We start from the raw sequence: 18043 nt of genomic DNA, 5'->3' as shown, positions 1-18043 counted from the left end.
GTGAACACGATGGTGAGCCCGGGTGTCTCCCCAGTTGTACAATTCCCAGTTGAAGAAATGAAAGAAGAATACCGATCAAAAGGATCATGCCTGATCAAAGCTGAAATTACAGTAGAACCCCGTTATGATGACCTCAGATTTAAAGATTTATGGGCTTTTACAAACCTAAAATGTCGTCCCTAATAGAAATATTTTGATAATTCATGCTGGATATAATCAACAATCAGTTAAAACGAACAGATTTTCCTGTCTTCTGAAGTTCGTTGTAACGAGGTTCCGCTGTATCAGTTATAACGAACAGATTTTCTGGTCTCCTGAAGTTCGTTATAATGAGGCTCCGCTGTATCAGTTATAATGAACAGGTTTTCAGGTCTCCTGCAGTTCGTTGTAATGAGGTTTCACTGTATCAGTTATAACAAACAGATTTTCTGTCTCCTGAAGTTCGTTGTAACGAGGTTCCGCTGTATCAGTTATAACGAACAGATTTTCTGGTCCAATGAAGTTCATCGTAACAAGGTGAATTGGACAACTGGGAAAGATACTTGCATAAACGGAAACTGGACAATAGGGAATTGTACAACCGGTACTGAATCATCACGTGAATGATGAATCTTTGCGTTCACATAAAAAACGAAACAATTAGTTTACATCGAGTGAGCACACGTCAATTTTTAGATTTAAATCTAAATATTCCGACGACTTGAAAGTGGATCATCGAGTATATCTTCAAACATATGTTTTAAACCCAAAAGTTCTACGATAGATACGAATATGTGCTCGCGGCTTAGCTAAAAAAAAAAAAGAAATACTGATCAGTATTTCACATGGTCAAGTCCAATAACGACCTAAGCTTTAAGTGGTGTAGGGTTCTATAGCAAGCCGAGTAGACATAACGCCAGACAATTATGATCCAGCAGAAAATTGAGTTAACGGAATAGCACTTCTAGTGGCAACCATACGTTAAAAATCAAAGTTACTAGTAAACAATTAATCAGTTCAGAATCAAAGTGACTAGAGATCGGACCAGGCCATCATAACGAGTAATGGATTTGGTGCACCACAGATGAATACATAGCACATAGACATAACTACTATAAAGTTATATATAGGATTTCGACATGCTAGATAAAAACCTCTCGATATAAATATATATATATATATCTATATATAAATATTATATATACACGAATAAAATATCATAATATGATGATCTGGATTTTTTTTGATGGAGCTATTTCTACGAGGGAAACGCGTTTTCAAACAGAGAATCCGACGAACACATCTAAAACACGGCTACCGAGACTTACGTACCATATTTGAATTGTATCTTCTTTGTATCACTTTCCGAGTTTTGGGATCTGAAAATATACGAAGACGAAAGTAAAGCGCCGGGGTAAAATCGGAATGAGCTTTCGCGCGTCGGACGGGCGATACACGCGTGTGTATAGATTAGACGCGTTCGAACTTGAGATTTGCGAGGAGTGCCGTACGACGATGATGGGGACCCCGAGGAATGAACTCACTCACGAGATATCGGAAAACGGTTAGTTGATCTAGATTTCAAGCCTGTCTCCGACATCCAAAATCGTATCTCCAGGAAAACTTTGAAGGTTTGAATTTGAAACGATTACGGTTAGATTTCAATCGAGAATCAAAGAAATCACAGGCGACACCCGGTGGTTTCTGGTGGAGTTTCGCTTGCCGCAGTAGGGTAGCCGGGACACCGTCGAACATTGAGTAAGCACAATTCTCATTTCTGACTGATCAAAATCTATACACCGCGAACCATGTCAAAACGCATTCGGGTCATTAAGAAAAACAAGAGTTCAATGCACTGTAAATAAGTGACATCATGCGCCATGCTTTACGTTTCCTGAAACCGAAATGAATAACGAACCCGCAACCCTGGGTTGGCTGGAATAAGATGATTATAACGCATTCCATAACCGCGTTGATCTAGAGGAAGGGGTGGGGCTAGGTTCGCGTCGATATTTCCGCAGTTTGCACGAAATTAGTTCAGAATCTAAAGTCTATTATATGGCCCAGGGTCAGTTGTGCATAAGTTGGTTTAGAATCCTTTCAGCGCTGACGCCGACTTTCGCTGAATTTGAAAAAAAAAACAATTATTGGATAAATACCATAGTTAACTGATTTGACTAATACTTCAACCAACTTTTGAGCAACTGACCCCTGAAATTTCGGTGCCTTCAAAATTTCATGGGTACTGAATAAAACTGCCAAATACCGACGACGCCCGGCGCGCCCGCGAGTAATTTATCAAACGGGGCGTAGTTCGAATCGAAATGAAGCTCGACGGCCAAAAAAGTGAAAAAATATTTACGAACAACATCGTTACAATGTATCGAGTTAAACTTGAGACGAAAAAAAAAAACGGAATTCCCAAAAACGAAATATTACAGTCTCGACGCTAAGATTCGAATTCATCACGAAATACGAGTTTAAAATTTTGGCATTTTTCACCTTTCCAAAGTAAAGGTACAACCCTTTCCAGTTCGAGCCTAAATGACCGTACGTAATTCAGGGTGGCCACAAAACCTCCCAATTTACAAATTCCCAGACTTTTCCAAATGATTGCACAAAATTCCATTAGAGTTAATCATTGAACTTTGTGGTTTAAAATGTTATCATTCATTATATTTTGGTGAAACATTATCCAAATTTCCGCAGTTTTCCAGGTTTTTTGTAAAATTTGTGAAATTGAGTTTTCCCTGATCTTTCCAAGATTCATCTGATTCCCTGAGTTTGCCAGGTTTCCCAGGTCGGTGGCTTCAGCGTAACACCGATTCATACAGTGCTGCCACCGGAGCGAAGATGGCTGCACGAAATCGCTGACCGACCAAAAATCATAGCGACGCAACGGGAAAGGGTTAACGTCGAAATTAACGTAATTCGTAATCAATCATCGTCGTCGTCGTAACTGTAACATTTCGAAGTGTTTTTCGACTAGCGTGAAAAAATCGAGCAACAGCAGCAGCAGCAGCAGCAGCGGTGGGCTCGCGATAACGAACGACGCCAGAATTACCACAACAGCGGATGCAGATTTCACAGAAGACTTTGAGGGAATAATCAGGGGTGGGGGGGGGTTGAACTTACTTACCGCCTAGTAGTGGTAGTACCACTAGCACACGCACGCTCGCGCACCGTTTCAAAAAGCGTCACCCGCCATCATACATACCCACACGCACTCATCCTTTATATATACTTATCATTAGCGATTAGAATATCCGTAATAATAACAATAATAATAATAATAATAATAGTAATGATTATGATTTCAACGAAAATCGCATTCATATATCAAGTGTTACTCGGCACCACGTTACTTTCGAAGGAGAAGAGAATAAGAAAAAGAGAGAGAGAGAGATAAAGTCACCACAACACCGTAAGCGAAGGTTAGTAGAAAAAACATTTTTCAATATTATCGAACCGTCGGTTTTATCATCATTACTATTATTGTTTTATTTTTTCATTTTTTTCGTCTCTTATTCATTTTTCAGTCGACGATCGAAAAAAAGTAAATCGACGATCGTAGATTTATTTACGTAATTTACGAAAAAGCGAAAGAAACTGAAATCGTTCTCGAAAAAAGGAGCAAAAAACGAAATCGTCATATAATATGTACATAAATACATATACGCACGCGTACCTCAGAATATTGAGAGTAAATCAGAGTGAATATTTGAAACCTGGTGTTCACTGCCGGCTACAAGTATTACTCGTACTTCCAGTTCTGCCATCATTGCTCAACGCTCATTTTGAACAATGGCTGACTACGTAGTAATAGCTCCAATGCCAGCTACGAGTATTCTTGTAGTGGCAATTGGGGGCAGGGGCAGCACTGTATTTCCACGGTGGCAATGAACCAGACTAAACTGCAATGCCAAAAAGTCCGAGATACGTTATAGGGGTTCAGCATGCACGTCACACCTTTTGTTCGCATCTGACAGACAATCGACCATCATTATGACATGCTGTTGGAAGTCGCGTGTGTAGCCCCTGTACAAAACATGTACATTATCACATGATGTAACGTACATTAATGTGCGCGTATACATTTTACTATTTGTGTACATTACATATGATATTACGATAACAATATATGTATATTCATATATCATCTATATACATATACATATATCTATATATAAAATTGGAGTAAAATCAAATAAATAAAACAATAATAATAATAATAATAATGATAATAATAATAATAAGAATAGCGACGACCGAGCGAGCGAGGTGCACAGTGGACAGTGGACGAACTTCTTACCAAATTCTTCTAGAACAAAGATACCGCCTTTCTGTGTGAAACATTTCTTGATACGACTTAGCTCAACAAAGAACTGAAAATAAAACCATAACGGGACACTCAGCTGCGAGTAGTCGAAAAACCAAGCAGCACATAAACAAACGAAGTGTTATTTTGCCGTGGAATCCACTTGTGTGTGTGTGCTCGCTACCTAAACAGGCAGTAAACGCATTCATTTTCGAGGCACGTGCGCGTACGAAAAAGGAAAAAAATATCGAGATATCGTTTTAAGCGCGATATATTATCAGGATGCACCGTTTTCTGACGCTATACGCTCGAAAATGAATACCGTCTACGTTTTTCTAATATAGATTCTAACCATGAAATCGAAACCTAGGTACATTTAAAATGTGAGCAGTTAATGATAATAATCAATAATAATAATGATAATAATAATAATTACAATGATGATAATGAGTAAACTAGCTCTATATCAATGCATAATAATAACAGTTATAAATATATAAATATGTATATATATATAGAAATATAGCTCTAGACATAAATTACTGATGTTTCGATTCTCAAATTTGTTTAAAAGAAAAAAATGTCAGCTCAGCAGCAGCAGCAGCAGCAGCAGCAGCAGCAGCCATTATTAGCAGGTCGACCCTAACAGTGCACGGGTATCACAACGACTGATAATGATTTCTCATCATCGGAATTTACACATCCGTGACTCAACAAGACTTAATAAGACTCAATAAGACTCAATAGGACTTAATGAGACTGGGTTGTAAATGAATTCAAGTGTAAAGAAACGCCATGATATAAACGTTTGCATAAATCCCAGCAGCGCAATTGCTATCCATACATGGATTTGCTTCAGTTGTCCAATTGCCAGTTGTACAAGACCGCGAACATGCCTGATGATGAAATGGTCGGTCCTTAGATGGAACGGGTCTTTTGGATGAGACTTGTGCAAATATGCTTGGTCCATTCTAAATAGGAACGGCCTAAACATAGAACTTTCCGAATAATGTAGAGCGAACATGGCTATCCTGTATAATATCAACAGATCTACTCCAACTTATCATTAGGGTTGTTCATGGTTTTGTACAACTGGCGATTGGACAACTCGAACATATCCTCGCACAACACGACATTGTCTGGGACAAATCCCGCACAAATGTGAATTGTAAAACTGGGATTTGTACAACTGGGAAGATACCAAAAATGTGATCTTCAATGAATTCATGAAAGCAACTGGTGCACTCTAACTGGTAATGTGAGTGAGATGTGTAGGTAAACTATCCAAGGATTGGTGACAGGATGACAGACGTGATGAACTAAAGAATCGACAAGAAAAAAAACGATAAAGAACAGGGTCAACGAGATAAACAAACAACAATGAAGCAAAGCAATTGGCGAAGAAAGGTACCACGTGTATTCAGTGGCAAAGAAATGCCACCAAAGATAGCAAACGAAAGGAATTATTTTGTAGAAAATGCTTGGATCTTTAAATGAAAACTTTGCACGTTGTGCCAACGGTGGGGGGCGTAAAAATGACATGACTACGCTTTGCCACGATAGAAAGGAAAAGCACGCAATAAAACGCAAAGAACGAATCAGGGGAATGAAGAGGAAAAAATGAAAAATTGAAAATGCGCATAAAGCAAACTTATGTGGAAAAAAAACGAATGAAAGAGAAAACGTAGTAGCCAGATCCCGAGAACGTGCGCTGGACGCCCTGTTACAGTTCAATAAGTAACCGGTGCACTGGAACCCCTATTCCAGTACTGGTAACTAATGCTCTGCCAACCAGAACAGGAGACTAGGCATACAACAACATAAGATAATCAAGGTATTTACAAACTTTGAGGGTTGTTATGTAAATCTATTATTATGTTTGACCACCGATGGGCAAACATGTTGCTTAACATACTTTGGTGGCAAAATAACGAGGTTTCGCTACTCATTTAAAGGCATCAATGCCATGTTAATATCATCATCTAAATCAGTGGGTTTCTAAAAACTAACAGACATTTAAATGCAATTACTTTGAATGTCGAATCGGTTTCGCATTATTCAAAGTCACACCGTGCTACTTCGAAAATTACAATTTTGAACAAAGAATTCCTGGATCTGGCTGTCGACAAAATATGAATTTGAACTATTAAGTAATGAATGCAATGAAATAATGATCGGCAAAGGATTTCTTTTATAGCCTTTACATTTTTCAAGTGAAAACCTATTCCTACCATAATAACAAGAGCACGATATAGCAGGTGTTCAAAGTGCCCATTTAGCATAGTTTAGACACAAAGTCTTATTCTTCCAGAGCGTGATTGAGGATCTGGACATATCACTTCCACGCTCGTACCAGCAATGTCCCAAGGGTAGGTTGATAAGTGGACCTTTTACGAAGGTACAAAGCTTTCGAGACAATACACATCAGGAGATGAATTGTGAGGATGTGCGTGGCCTTCTGACTTCATCAATTGGGGAAGTTGTTTCGACCACCTAAACGCCCTCAGACACGCAGGAGGCCCCACTTACCAGTAACACGCAGAAGTTCAACTCCTAGTTTCAGGTATGAAAACCATGAAGTTTTTACTAGATAAGATATGGGTTCTTTCCAAGCTTTACCATGTATTAAGCAGGTTCATCAACCATATTTTGCAGATTAACTCTTTGACAATCAGCTAAATTTGTCATTGTTTGACATTACACAACATAACCAGGCGCTCTCACAAGACCCTGATTGCTTTAAATTTTGAATATCCCTTTAAGGACACTTCATAAAGTCCTTTATTTTGAAAGAATGATCTTATCAATTTGCCATAATTCAGGTTTCGCCCTTGCTTCAAACCTGTAAACATAAGAATGCGCAAGAAATTCAATTAAGATGCCACTTCTGAAATATTCACGTCACAGATATTATTTTTGTCAGACAGTAAAATCGTGTCTGCCGGGAGAAATTTATACCGCGCATAAAGAGAACCAAATAGTTACGATTGTCAAAGAGTTAATCATCGTTCTTCTTCTTGAGTAAAATCATCGTTTCTTGCGCGACGCACGATCAAGGAGGAAAGAGACGACGACGACAACACGACAGCACGCACGCACCACATACACGACGACATACACGACCACATACGTTTGACTAAATAACACACGCAATCGTCGATGAGGTTGAAAGAAGACTTACGTATGTTAAGTGCGCCGAAGTCATATCATCGGTGACGACGAACAATGACAAAGTAATAAAACACGGATGACAAACGGAAGAACGGGAAGAAAAGTTTTTCGATCATAACAGATGTAGATTTACGAAATGATCGAAAGACGAACGGACGAACGAATGAAGTACAATGTCTGCTAGTGTTTATATACCTTATACCACTCTATACGGGAGGAACAGATATTCATACTAGTAGAAGTCTCCTAATTAATGCCACTATCACCCTGTATATGTATGTGTATATATAAACCTGGAGCCGATCCCCCAGTTTTTAGTTGATACGACTCTCAGAGCCCCAATGCACGATACATAGGGAAACACTGAAACAGGACACAGAAACATATTTCCGAGCGTTTTTCTGTGCCGTGTGCATTTGTACGAGAAATGAGAAACGTGGTTTCAGAAGAATAGGGGTTATAGGGGTTCTATAACATGTTTGATTCCGTATTTCTGTGTTTCCCTGGGTTCATTTCAAATGTTTCGAATCAAGTTCAACCACAAACTGTGAAACCGGCTTTGTATCTGTAAATACAATTTTCGAACTTAAAAAAAAACATTGTCCCCAGTCACCGGTCAAACCCACTGTCCTCTTCAATAATCTTAATATCCTTAATACCATGACTCAGCTTCGACTTCGGTTTTTTCCCATAAATATAGCTTTCAAAAATTTCCAAGCAGCGACATCATACACAAGTGGTCGATCATCGGCGCCGCCTAGCGGCCCGACGAACAACTAATCCACGGCAATAGTACTAAGTGCGTGATCATAATAATCATAAGAAAACGAAAAACATCAAAAGCGGCAAAAAGAAATCAACGACTGAATGATAGTGAACGCATAAATATATATACAATATATATATATATATATATATATATATATATATATATATATATATATATATATATATATATATATATATATATATATATATATATAGGTCGATATTAATGTAATAATGTTTTTGTAAAAAAAGGAAAGACAAATCTAGAAAAAAAAACAAATGACATTTATTGGAAAAATTGCGACTCCAAAAAAAATCTCAACCAAATACGATCAATATTTATATAATAATAGTAATAATAATAATTGTTATAATAATAATGATAATAATAGATAGATAGACACAAGATATAGCTTATATTAGTAGATAATAATAGGTGAGGCCGCCGAGAGGATGTACACTTATTGTGCTCAGATATGATAATAAAAAAATTCATTTGAAACAAAAAACAAAAAAGGTGTCGAGAAGATATCGTTGCTGTATAAATAATATTCATACATATAATAATCATATATATATATATATATATATATATATATATATATATGCAACTCTTCATCTACGTTTCGATATATACATATATACATATCATATATAAATATACACACATATATATATATATACATATATATATATATGCCCCATAAGTATTCCTACCTCGAAATCCTGTACACCAATCATGATAAAATAATTGATGGTACGACAGGCAGGAAAAAGAGAAAAAACAAAATATTTACCACATAATGAATAACCAAACATTATTGTACGTTTATACATATAATACCTAGTATGATTCAAAGAGCCCGCCCATCCGCCTGTGGACAGAAGGATGGATATCGTGAATAATGGTGTCGAAATTTGTAGAAATGGTAATAACTTGTTCCAAGCAAGCACTGAAAAGGGTAAAGTGAGAGAGGAGAAAGAGAGAGGAAAGAGAGGAGTGAGAGGAGAGAGAGAGGAGAGAGACCATTGCTTCACCAAAAACTTGAATTAATATTAACGCAGTTAGGCTACAAATTTTAGAGATCTTCTCCCTGATCATCGAAGAAAGGTAGAAGGTAGAATTATAGAAGTTGAAGTAAAAGAGAATAAGGGAAAGATAGAAAATAGATCAATATGAAAAAAGTTACTCTAATAAAAAGTTACTAGATAATGAAAATATGAAGCTTAAATTGCATAGCTGCATTTGCAAGAGATAGCAAGATTTGATAAAGATGTGAATGATAGTAAAGTCAAGTTATAACAACAATAAGAAAAACAAATCAGATTCCAAATAAAATGTTACGACTACTACTACTAATACGTGTGAAAATATAACTAGCATCGTAAAAAAGATACATTCGTGAAGTTTGAAATTTTAAAAAGAGTCATCAGCTAATCATCTAGAATGCATCAAAAATATATGAATTGCGTCATGCTGGTGGTACCCCAATTCCCAGGTGTGATACCGCATAGTACATTATTACTTGCAATTTGCATTTAACAGTGTTGACTATCAAGGTCACGTCAAAACAGACAATTCGATTGGCTAAAGCTGATAAAACTCGTAATTCGATTGGCTAAATTCTCCTACATGCTGGTAGCTTTTCAATTCTGTGTATACTTCCCTAAGGTAGCTTATCAATGATGGTGCTACGCAGAAGACTGTTCTCTGTTCTTGTTACCTTGCAGCTACTTTCACCAGCTTTGTAGCCTTTAGGCATTGCTGGGCTAGCGAAGTATCATAACTGATTATGTAAATGTTCACAATATTTTATGCATAAGAAGATATTGTATTATATTATATCGTATTGTAGTAGGAGTTATTACAGATTTGCCTGATCATGATCGATAGAAGTCTTGATTATGGATTCAAAGTTTGTTTCTTAACCAATGCTGGAGACTTGTCATAGAACAACAAAGAGAATCAGGGTCCAGTTCCACAGTTCTGAGTTCAGACTTAACTCAGAGTTAACTCATTGAAAATGAACTAACTTTAACTCAGAGTTAACTCTAATTCATGACTGTGGAACTAGGTCCAGAGGATTCGCCAACTCCTATATTACTAAATCAATATTACAAAGAACAACTTAGGCTCTGTACTATCAGGATTGAGTCCTCCTCCCGATATGAGCAGGGCATGGCAGACAGCAACCAGTGATTTCGGATAGACGACGTTCGTTCCGAGTGTGAGAGGAATATAAAAAAGAAGAACATTTTGCCAATGCATGCAGAGCAGCGGCGATAAAGCGGCGTTATCAAAGCTGCAACTGAAGATCAACTCAAAAATGAGAACGAAGCAGTTTTCAGAAAAAAAGAAATACGCGATTATTCTCTCTCAAGAGTTTGCGGAGAGATCTTCTCAATTTCGTTTCTTTCCGGTCATCCGCGTGGATGGTGACATTAGACTAAGGAAGCCTTCATTATATACAAATTTAAGATTAGAAAAAAGATACCTGACAAGGTTGGTTTCCTAGTGATAGACCAAAACATTGTCTTCTAAATCTTTAAGCCTACGATATCCTCTAATTTCAAATTTGTATATAGCGGGCTTCTAAATATATCATCATTTATGCTTGATTGTGGCTATTCTACTATTAGACTAGGAAGTTTAAAGACGTTATCTTCGATCAGGAAGATGAAGATTTACTGGTCCGCTGTTTTCGAAGATTAAACAACTGTTTTTCGAAGTTTTTAGAATGTGGTTTTTGTTATCTACACTAGCACACACTACCTCTAGAATATCTAAACCATCGTGATAGTAGTATACAGAACAGACTCTCTCTAAGAGAGAGAGAGAGAGAAAGAGAGGGTTTGAACGAAGAAAGGTTCGAAGGGTCCATAGAAATGCAAGATATAATGCGATAGAAATGTAGTTTTCCGCATTAAGACCTAGAAAATATAGGTCCATGGTTTGATTTGGCAATCAAATCTAAATAGGTATATATCATCTTGTGGAATCAAATTGATAGTAACTTGCAAGAGGCAGGTAGAACTTAACAAGATTGTTGATACAATTTGGCTCGAAACTGATCGTTTTTTACTTAAAAATTGATTCTTATTCGAACTTGCAACTTTTGAACTGTACCAGATGGGGTGGGGCATTCCAAAACAAATGCCATATCAAATAAGCCCCGAGTATTTTAGTCGGCCGAAAGGGTAAATACCGAATCTAGTTCCTCAAGTGAACATACCGGCGAGGATCCAACCACGACTAAAACATATTTGATGTTGTCGTCGTGGCCGGTTCAACTACATTTCTATCAAATTCAAACAAGAGACACAATGGGAGAAAGATGAGGGGTCTAGAGGAGGGGTTTTGAGAGATGAAAACAAACTTCAGGGTAAATCTAACGGAGAAGGACTGGATAGAGATTGGGAGGGAGTGGAAGGATGGGAATGGGCAAACCGACATTATTTCATATAGCAACATGCAGGGTCCAGTCGCATAGTTCCGAATTGAACTTCACCCGAAGCTCAAAGTAACCGTGAAACCAAATGAATTCAACTCTTTCATCAATTCAGCGCGTAGTTTCACGAAAAAGGTTAACAACTCCTTAAACATTAACTGAATTAATGAAGAGTTTTCGGGGAAATTAACCCAGGTTAAGCCACAAAGCCAATTCGGATGGTCAGTATGGTCGCGTACGTATACCGGTAAGTTTTAGCGAAGAGCGCAGACGATCAAAATGGACGACCCCTGCTGCACGCGAATATGACCAAGAATTCTTAATAATTTTCTAAGGAGTAGCTGAGCTGTAGAGGAATACAGGTAGGCAAAACTAATTTCTACACAATTCTACATTGATTCAAAACACAACTTCTACCTTGGGAGATATATTTGGAGAAATGAAAAACATTCACCAAGAGGTAATGTAGGGGGAGTTTTCCACGTCCAGAAGGATGATCGAAGGCGAGTAAAAAAAAACTTAAACCAAGTAGAACCGAATATACCACTGACCGTGGACATGTAAACGGAAGCCTAGAGGCGCACAGCGCGAAATAAACAAGAAACGAAAACATCTTCTTGCTTGTTTCGTGACTGTGCGCATAGCTCCGGAACAAGAAACATGGTTTAGCGAAATATCAAGTAGCGTACTATGTGTCTTCTTGTAGCTACTCTGATATGTCTGACAAGGACCGACATCGCACATAGCAGGTTGAAACTACTTTCCTTATTTCAAAAAACAAATTTCGCAAAACTATTTTCCTGTTTCAAACACCGGGCTCAGTCACACTAGGCTTTAGTTTGTACATCCACAGCGCTCACTTATCTAACTATATATGCTGATAATATTCATACTAATAATAATAATAGTAATTATAATGCTAATAATAATATCAATAGTAATTATAATGTCTATGTCAAACAGATATGATAAATCATGAAATGTAAATGACTTTTATACTTAATATATACATGTACATACTTACTGATAAAAACAACTCAACCAGGACCCAGTTGCGAGTTTGGCGTCGACTTAAGATTTGTTAACTCTTCGAAAATGAACTAATTTCAACTCTTCGAGTTAATTCGAACTCGCTGCAACTGGATCTGTTGTAATACGCGTTCAAGTTTCAGATGTTTCACGATTGCAATCAGTCGCTGATGAGAACCTTTTAATTTTCTCCTCAACCAACCAATCAAAAGTGTCAATAACGTCTGTAACTCGTTGTAAGTTCGGTATTTTTGGTTTTATCGTTGATCGAATCGTTTTTGTAACTCAGTTAGTCGTCGTTCATGTATGGCTAGTAGGACATTCATTATATATATATATAGACGATGATAACATTGACGATTCGTCTCTTACCTTACTGTTCGCGAATAACAGTCCGATGCCTTCCATGCAAACTTGCAGTAACCCGCCTTGTCCCGTTTTGATATCCTGCACGGGGAATTCGCCACCTAATTCTTGGCCTTTGAATGATAAAGAGAGAGCGCGCGCTCGCTTAGAATCGTCGAGAGCAAGATACCGTGGTCACATTCAGATTTAGGGGGGGGGGGGGTACGGGGCGAGCTTCATGAGTCAGTGTTCAGTAATCTTATGAAATGCCATTTGATGGTAAACCACCATAATAGTTGGAGTCACCCGACATAAAAGTTGAAGCAAACCATAAGGATAGCTGGAGTCACCCGCAATAATAGCTGGTGTGGACCACCATAGTAGTCGGTAGCTAGAGTCACCAACCATAATAGTTGAAAGTGGAAGTGACAATTGAAGTAATTAGCTTGAAAATAGAGCAAAATGAAGAAGTAACTCACCGGTGACTTTCCCGTTGTTTCTTGCAGCTGCTTTTTCCATCGCGTCTTTTACGCAATAATATAATTCTTTGCACTGGAAATCGTGAAAAACAGATCAATGATTTCAACAACATAGAAGAAATTTCACCGCATGAATATTCAGAATTAGCATTAAAAACGTGCTATGTATTTGATGAAAATGTATACATAAACATGTTAAATTTTCAGTCTACAGTCTAGATTTTTAGCACATCGTCGATCATCGCGAAGTGTTTGTTCACACGAAAACACGAACCTTTTTCGTATAGAACTTATTCAGTTGCGTTTGTCCGCTGTGTTTGCGCCAAAGACAAAGCACCTTCGTTTTCGGGCAATACGTCATGTTGACTAATTTTTCGTACCACCAACGGTCGCAGATCGACCCGGTGACGCTCCGTAGTATTATACAATCATCGCAAACCTGCAAACGACGAAGAAAAACTTAATTCATCGCCGCACTTCAGAATAATGTCAGTTAGTCCGTTCTAGTGTGGCCTGTAACTAGAACGGGTCAATTTAGAATGGACAATATCACACAAATCTGCTGTAACAGTTATCAACGGTCCCCACTAATGCAATACTATGACTCATAGGTAATTTAGAGCAAAGACTTTCTTATTCTTGCACACAGAGATGGTCCATCCTTAAATTCAGAACAGATCTGGATCGGTCCTTTTGGTCGGCCGATTTTAGTATGATCTTTTGAAATGGAACAAATCAGGTTAGCAAGAACTTTTTACCAGTGGTAATGCTTGGTCCATTCTAAATTGGAACGACCAAAGCTTAGACCGTTCTAAATACATGAGTGTGAATGCTGCTTAATAGGTTCATACACCAACGCAAGCCCCCAGTTTCACTAAGCTAAATAACATTCGATTTTAATGGTTCATCAAACACAAGAAAGCTGTCATAAGCGGCTTATCAGAATTTTGTTTTGTCGGAAACCAAATCAATAACTTTGATTTCGTGGACATATCCTTCGAACATAGTCGATTTCAATTCGTATGATAACGTACGCACCTCCATGAATAACATATCACCGGTATTGTCTTGTCCCCAGTGGACCGTAAACGATTGTTTTTGCATCATGCGACTTCCTAACGGTCTCAGATCTATATCGTTACCATGCTAGAAACAAAATGAGGAAAAAAAAAACATGATAAACTGAATACAATATTGTGCAGTTTCTGCCCAGTGCCACAGTTAGGAAAGAAGTACTACTCATGTTCCTTTGACTTCCAGTATTAACAAGAACTACAGATCTGGTTCCTGATGGATATACTCGAAACCCTAGTGATGTTTATGGTCAAATCACAATATGAGGCTATGATCTACCGAGCAGCTAAGCCTAAAAACTCATAATGCACAAAAGGGAACACATAATTCATGAAAATCAACAACCTTAACCTACAAAGAGGATCATTTTTCTGTATACATTTTAAATAAATATGTTAGCTATACTTAAGATGTTATTAAGCTCATCTAGTACAATATAGAGAAAGATATATAAGTACACCTCTCGTACTTACAAAGTTATTAAACTGGTCTAATACAATATAGGAGAGAACATGAAAGTACCTCTGCCGTACTTACAAGGTTATTGAGCTGGATCCAGTTCCACAGTTGTGGTGAGTGAGAGTTAACTCTTAGTTAAAATCAGTTCATTTTCAATGAGTTAACTCTCAGATATCTTAACACCGGACTGTGGAACTGAGCCCAGGTCTAATACAATATAGAGGAGTATATACAAGGTTATTATTGTAACTACAAGGTTATTAAGCTAGTCTAATATACCGGGTAATAGATGGGGAGGATAAATAAGTACATCTGTTGTACTTACCAGGTTATTAAGCTGGTCTATTACAATATAGGGGGAGGATACATCTGCTGTACTTACCAGGTTATTAAGCTGGTCTAATACGTTGTTCACATCTTGACTGTACAGTAAACCGATGTGTGATTTACCGAGCAGACGACGAACTTTCTTGCGCAGTTCGCCTTTTTCCACCCGCACCATCGTCATAAACGACACCATGTTGTACAGCGTGATCGACAGCAGACGGTCCTCGTCGTGTTCGAGGCGTTTCTTCTCGCCGGAGCCCAGCGAAACGTAACGGTCGATCATCTCGCCGGGTCCCTGGTCCATGCCGATGATGTCTCGTTCCTGCGCGACGGCGTCGAGGAATACGTCCTCCCAGAACTGCATCTGATCCCACAATGGACTGCGGTCTTTACCTGTGCGCAAAATCAACATTTAACGTTAGAATCACTATAAAACAACAGCTTCAAAACCAAGAAATCAGTTTAAAAAGACATCAATTTCAGGGTTCCAGACCCAGGGCCAGTTGCATAGACATGGCTTAGATTATTCTATGGCCAATCTAACAACTTAAGACCAGTCCTGAGATTTAAGTTCATGAATGCGCAACTTGGCCCAGACTACCTGATGTATCTAATTGCAGTAGTCTCCATAAACATGAGAATAATTTAACATCAAAAATAGAAATTTCATTGAAAATGAACTGGTAATTATTCTCACTTTGAGAGTATTTCGATACACATTTTTTGAAGTAGTTGAGCTCTTAAAAAGAGTAGAAACTACTCGTAAATAGTAGTGGAAGGGAAGTAGGGTTTATTATGGCCAGCCCACTTAAAATACGTGGAAATAAATGGACATTTTCATGATGAAATCTTACCGACGAGATGTTCGAACAGATATGTACGATGAGATTCGGGACTCGGTAACGTGACCGTGTTGATGAGCTTTCCGTCGTGATAGCGGAAACCGGTGCTCTGCGAACTCTTACTGCTCCACACGCTCGGAGAACGACGGCGCTTTTGAGCGAACAGCTGCAAATACAAAAACGCGTAAATACGACCGATCGTTATTAGACGTTGAATTTCAGAATACGCGAATTTCATCCAGGAACGCGGAACAATTCATATGGGAGTTGGAGGAATTTGGAGGGCACAAAATTAATGAATTCATTCATTCAGATTTTTTCACATTCAGTAAACAACGCCTTAATTACATCATGGACGTATAAACTAGATCTAGTTTATACGTCCATGATTTCATCTAGTCAGAGTTGACATGTAGCTAGTAAGGTGAAGTTTACTGTACATACTACAAAAACTTATGAGTTACATTACATCAGGGGAAACTGGGCGTCATGGCCTAGTCGGTTCCGAATTTTGTAATCATTTTGCATTCATGATCTATTGATTCAGGAACCTATCTTTTAAGTCTAGATACAAAGCAATAATTAAATCAGTTAATTCAGTTCACTTAAATCGGTTCACGTATTTACTTAACATCATATCGATAAATTCATTTGACAAAATCTTCTTTTCATAACCATGACTTACGTTAACCCTTTCAGTGCTTACCCCGCAGTGCGGTGTATTAATTAGCGATGGATTTTGCTAGTACACCGCATCACAATGTATTGATGTTGTGAGTAATAAGTTTTGATGTCTAATGAAAGTTGGCAGCACCTGCAAACTAACAATAAACCGCGCCACGGTGTAGACCCACAATACATCGATGTAGTGGTATGCCTGGCCGGGGTGAAATTTTTCAAAAATTTTTCAAATTATCTCCAGCACTATAGCGTATTAATTATATAACACTGAAAGGGTTAAAGAAAAAAACTATAATCAACAAGAGAAGTATTTGCAGAGACGTGTACACCAAGAGATTGAACTTACGAAAATAAAGACATTTTCGTAGAGATTTAAGAAAAATCGCCATGCAAAATTTCAAGAAGATATAAACGAAGCGCCAACACCAGAGTAGAAGCATAACATGGTCCATCGAGCGTATCAACGAATTGCATGCATTTTTCTCGAGACCCTCACCGACGGAACGAGGGTTACGCAAAAGAGATTACGGAAATACTAATCGAAATTCGAAGATTTAATGAAAAAGAGATCGCGCGTCGAAGATTGCGCGAGAACGTCGGAAATGTTGTCGTCGTCGCGTGCAGACGAATTCATAAAATGAAACATCGCGTACTTGCGAAGAGAGCGTAAACGGCGGGGAGGAATAGGGAGTAATCTCGATGAAACACTGCGTCCGTGTCGAAACGATCGCAATACAGAAAAAATAAATGAGTCCGAAAAAGTTTCTTTGAGCTTTAGTTTATTTTCAACGTTTCGACTATATTGAATTATATACTTCGATCTAATACCAAACCGAATCGACCAATCAAATAAATAACAAGGACAATCCCCATTTTTAGATAAAACGACTACCGGGTATTAGGATATAGTCAAAACGTTGAAAATCAACTACTAGCGCGAGAAAAACTTTTCGGGCTAGTTGTCATTTCCTGTATTGCAGGTTTTTACGGAGATATAAGGAATGCGAATCGCTCTCTTGCCGCGGTGAACAACAGAGATAGAGAATGGTGGATTCCAGACAACAAATCAGAAACGAAAACTGCGAGAGATAGAGATAGAGAGAGAGAGGCGTTCGGAGACAT

At 38.1% G+C, this 18043-nt stretch overlaps 1 protein-coding gene across 1 annotated transcript in view; it reads right to left on the bottom strand.

The window, feature by feature from the left end:
* The window catches only part of LOC141913198 (MAP kinase-activating death domain protein-like), a 55478-nt gene that overhangs the window by 4096 nt on the left and 33339 nt on the right, over nt 1–18043 (bottom strand). Inside the window, exons 22-30 of the mRNA XM_074804668.1 lie at nt 16253–16406; nt 15454–15791; nt 14577–14684; nt 13813–13977; nt 13539–13611; nt 13087–13187; nt 8954–8962; nt 4292–4364; nt 1312–1358 (exon numbers count right to left, since the gene is read on the bottom strand). Of these exons, the coding sequence (XP_074660769.1) occupies nt 1312–1358; nt 4292–4364; nt 8954–8962; nt 13087–13187; nt 13539–13611; nt 13813–13977; nt 14577–14684; nt 15454–15791; nt 16253–16406 (1068 nt within the window). The remainder of the gene's footprint in view (nt 1–1311; nt 1359–4291; nt 4365–8953; nt 8963–13086; nt 13188–13538; nt 13612–13812; nt 13978–14576; nt 14685–15453; nt 15792–16252; nt 16407–18043) is intronic.

Source organism: Tubulanus polymorphus, chromosome 11 (assembly GCF_964204645.1).
Source record: "Tubulanus polymorphus chromosome 11, tnTubPoly1.2, whole genome shotgun sequence".
NCBI classification, from domain to species: domain Eukaryota; kingdom Metazoa; phylum Nemertea; class Palaeonemertea; order Tubulaniformes; family Tubulanidae; genus Tubulanus; species Tubulanus polymorphus.
The sequence above is the reverse complement of the archived record's forward strand: the minus strand, read 5'-3'. Positions and strand labels throughout refer to the sequence as shown.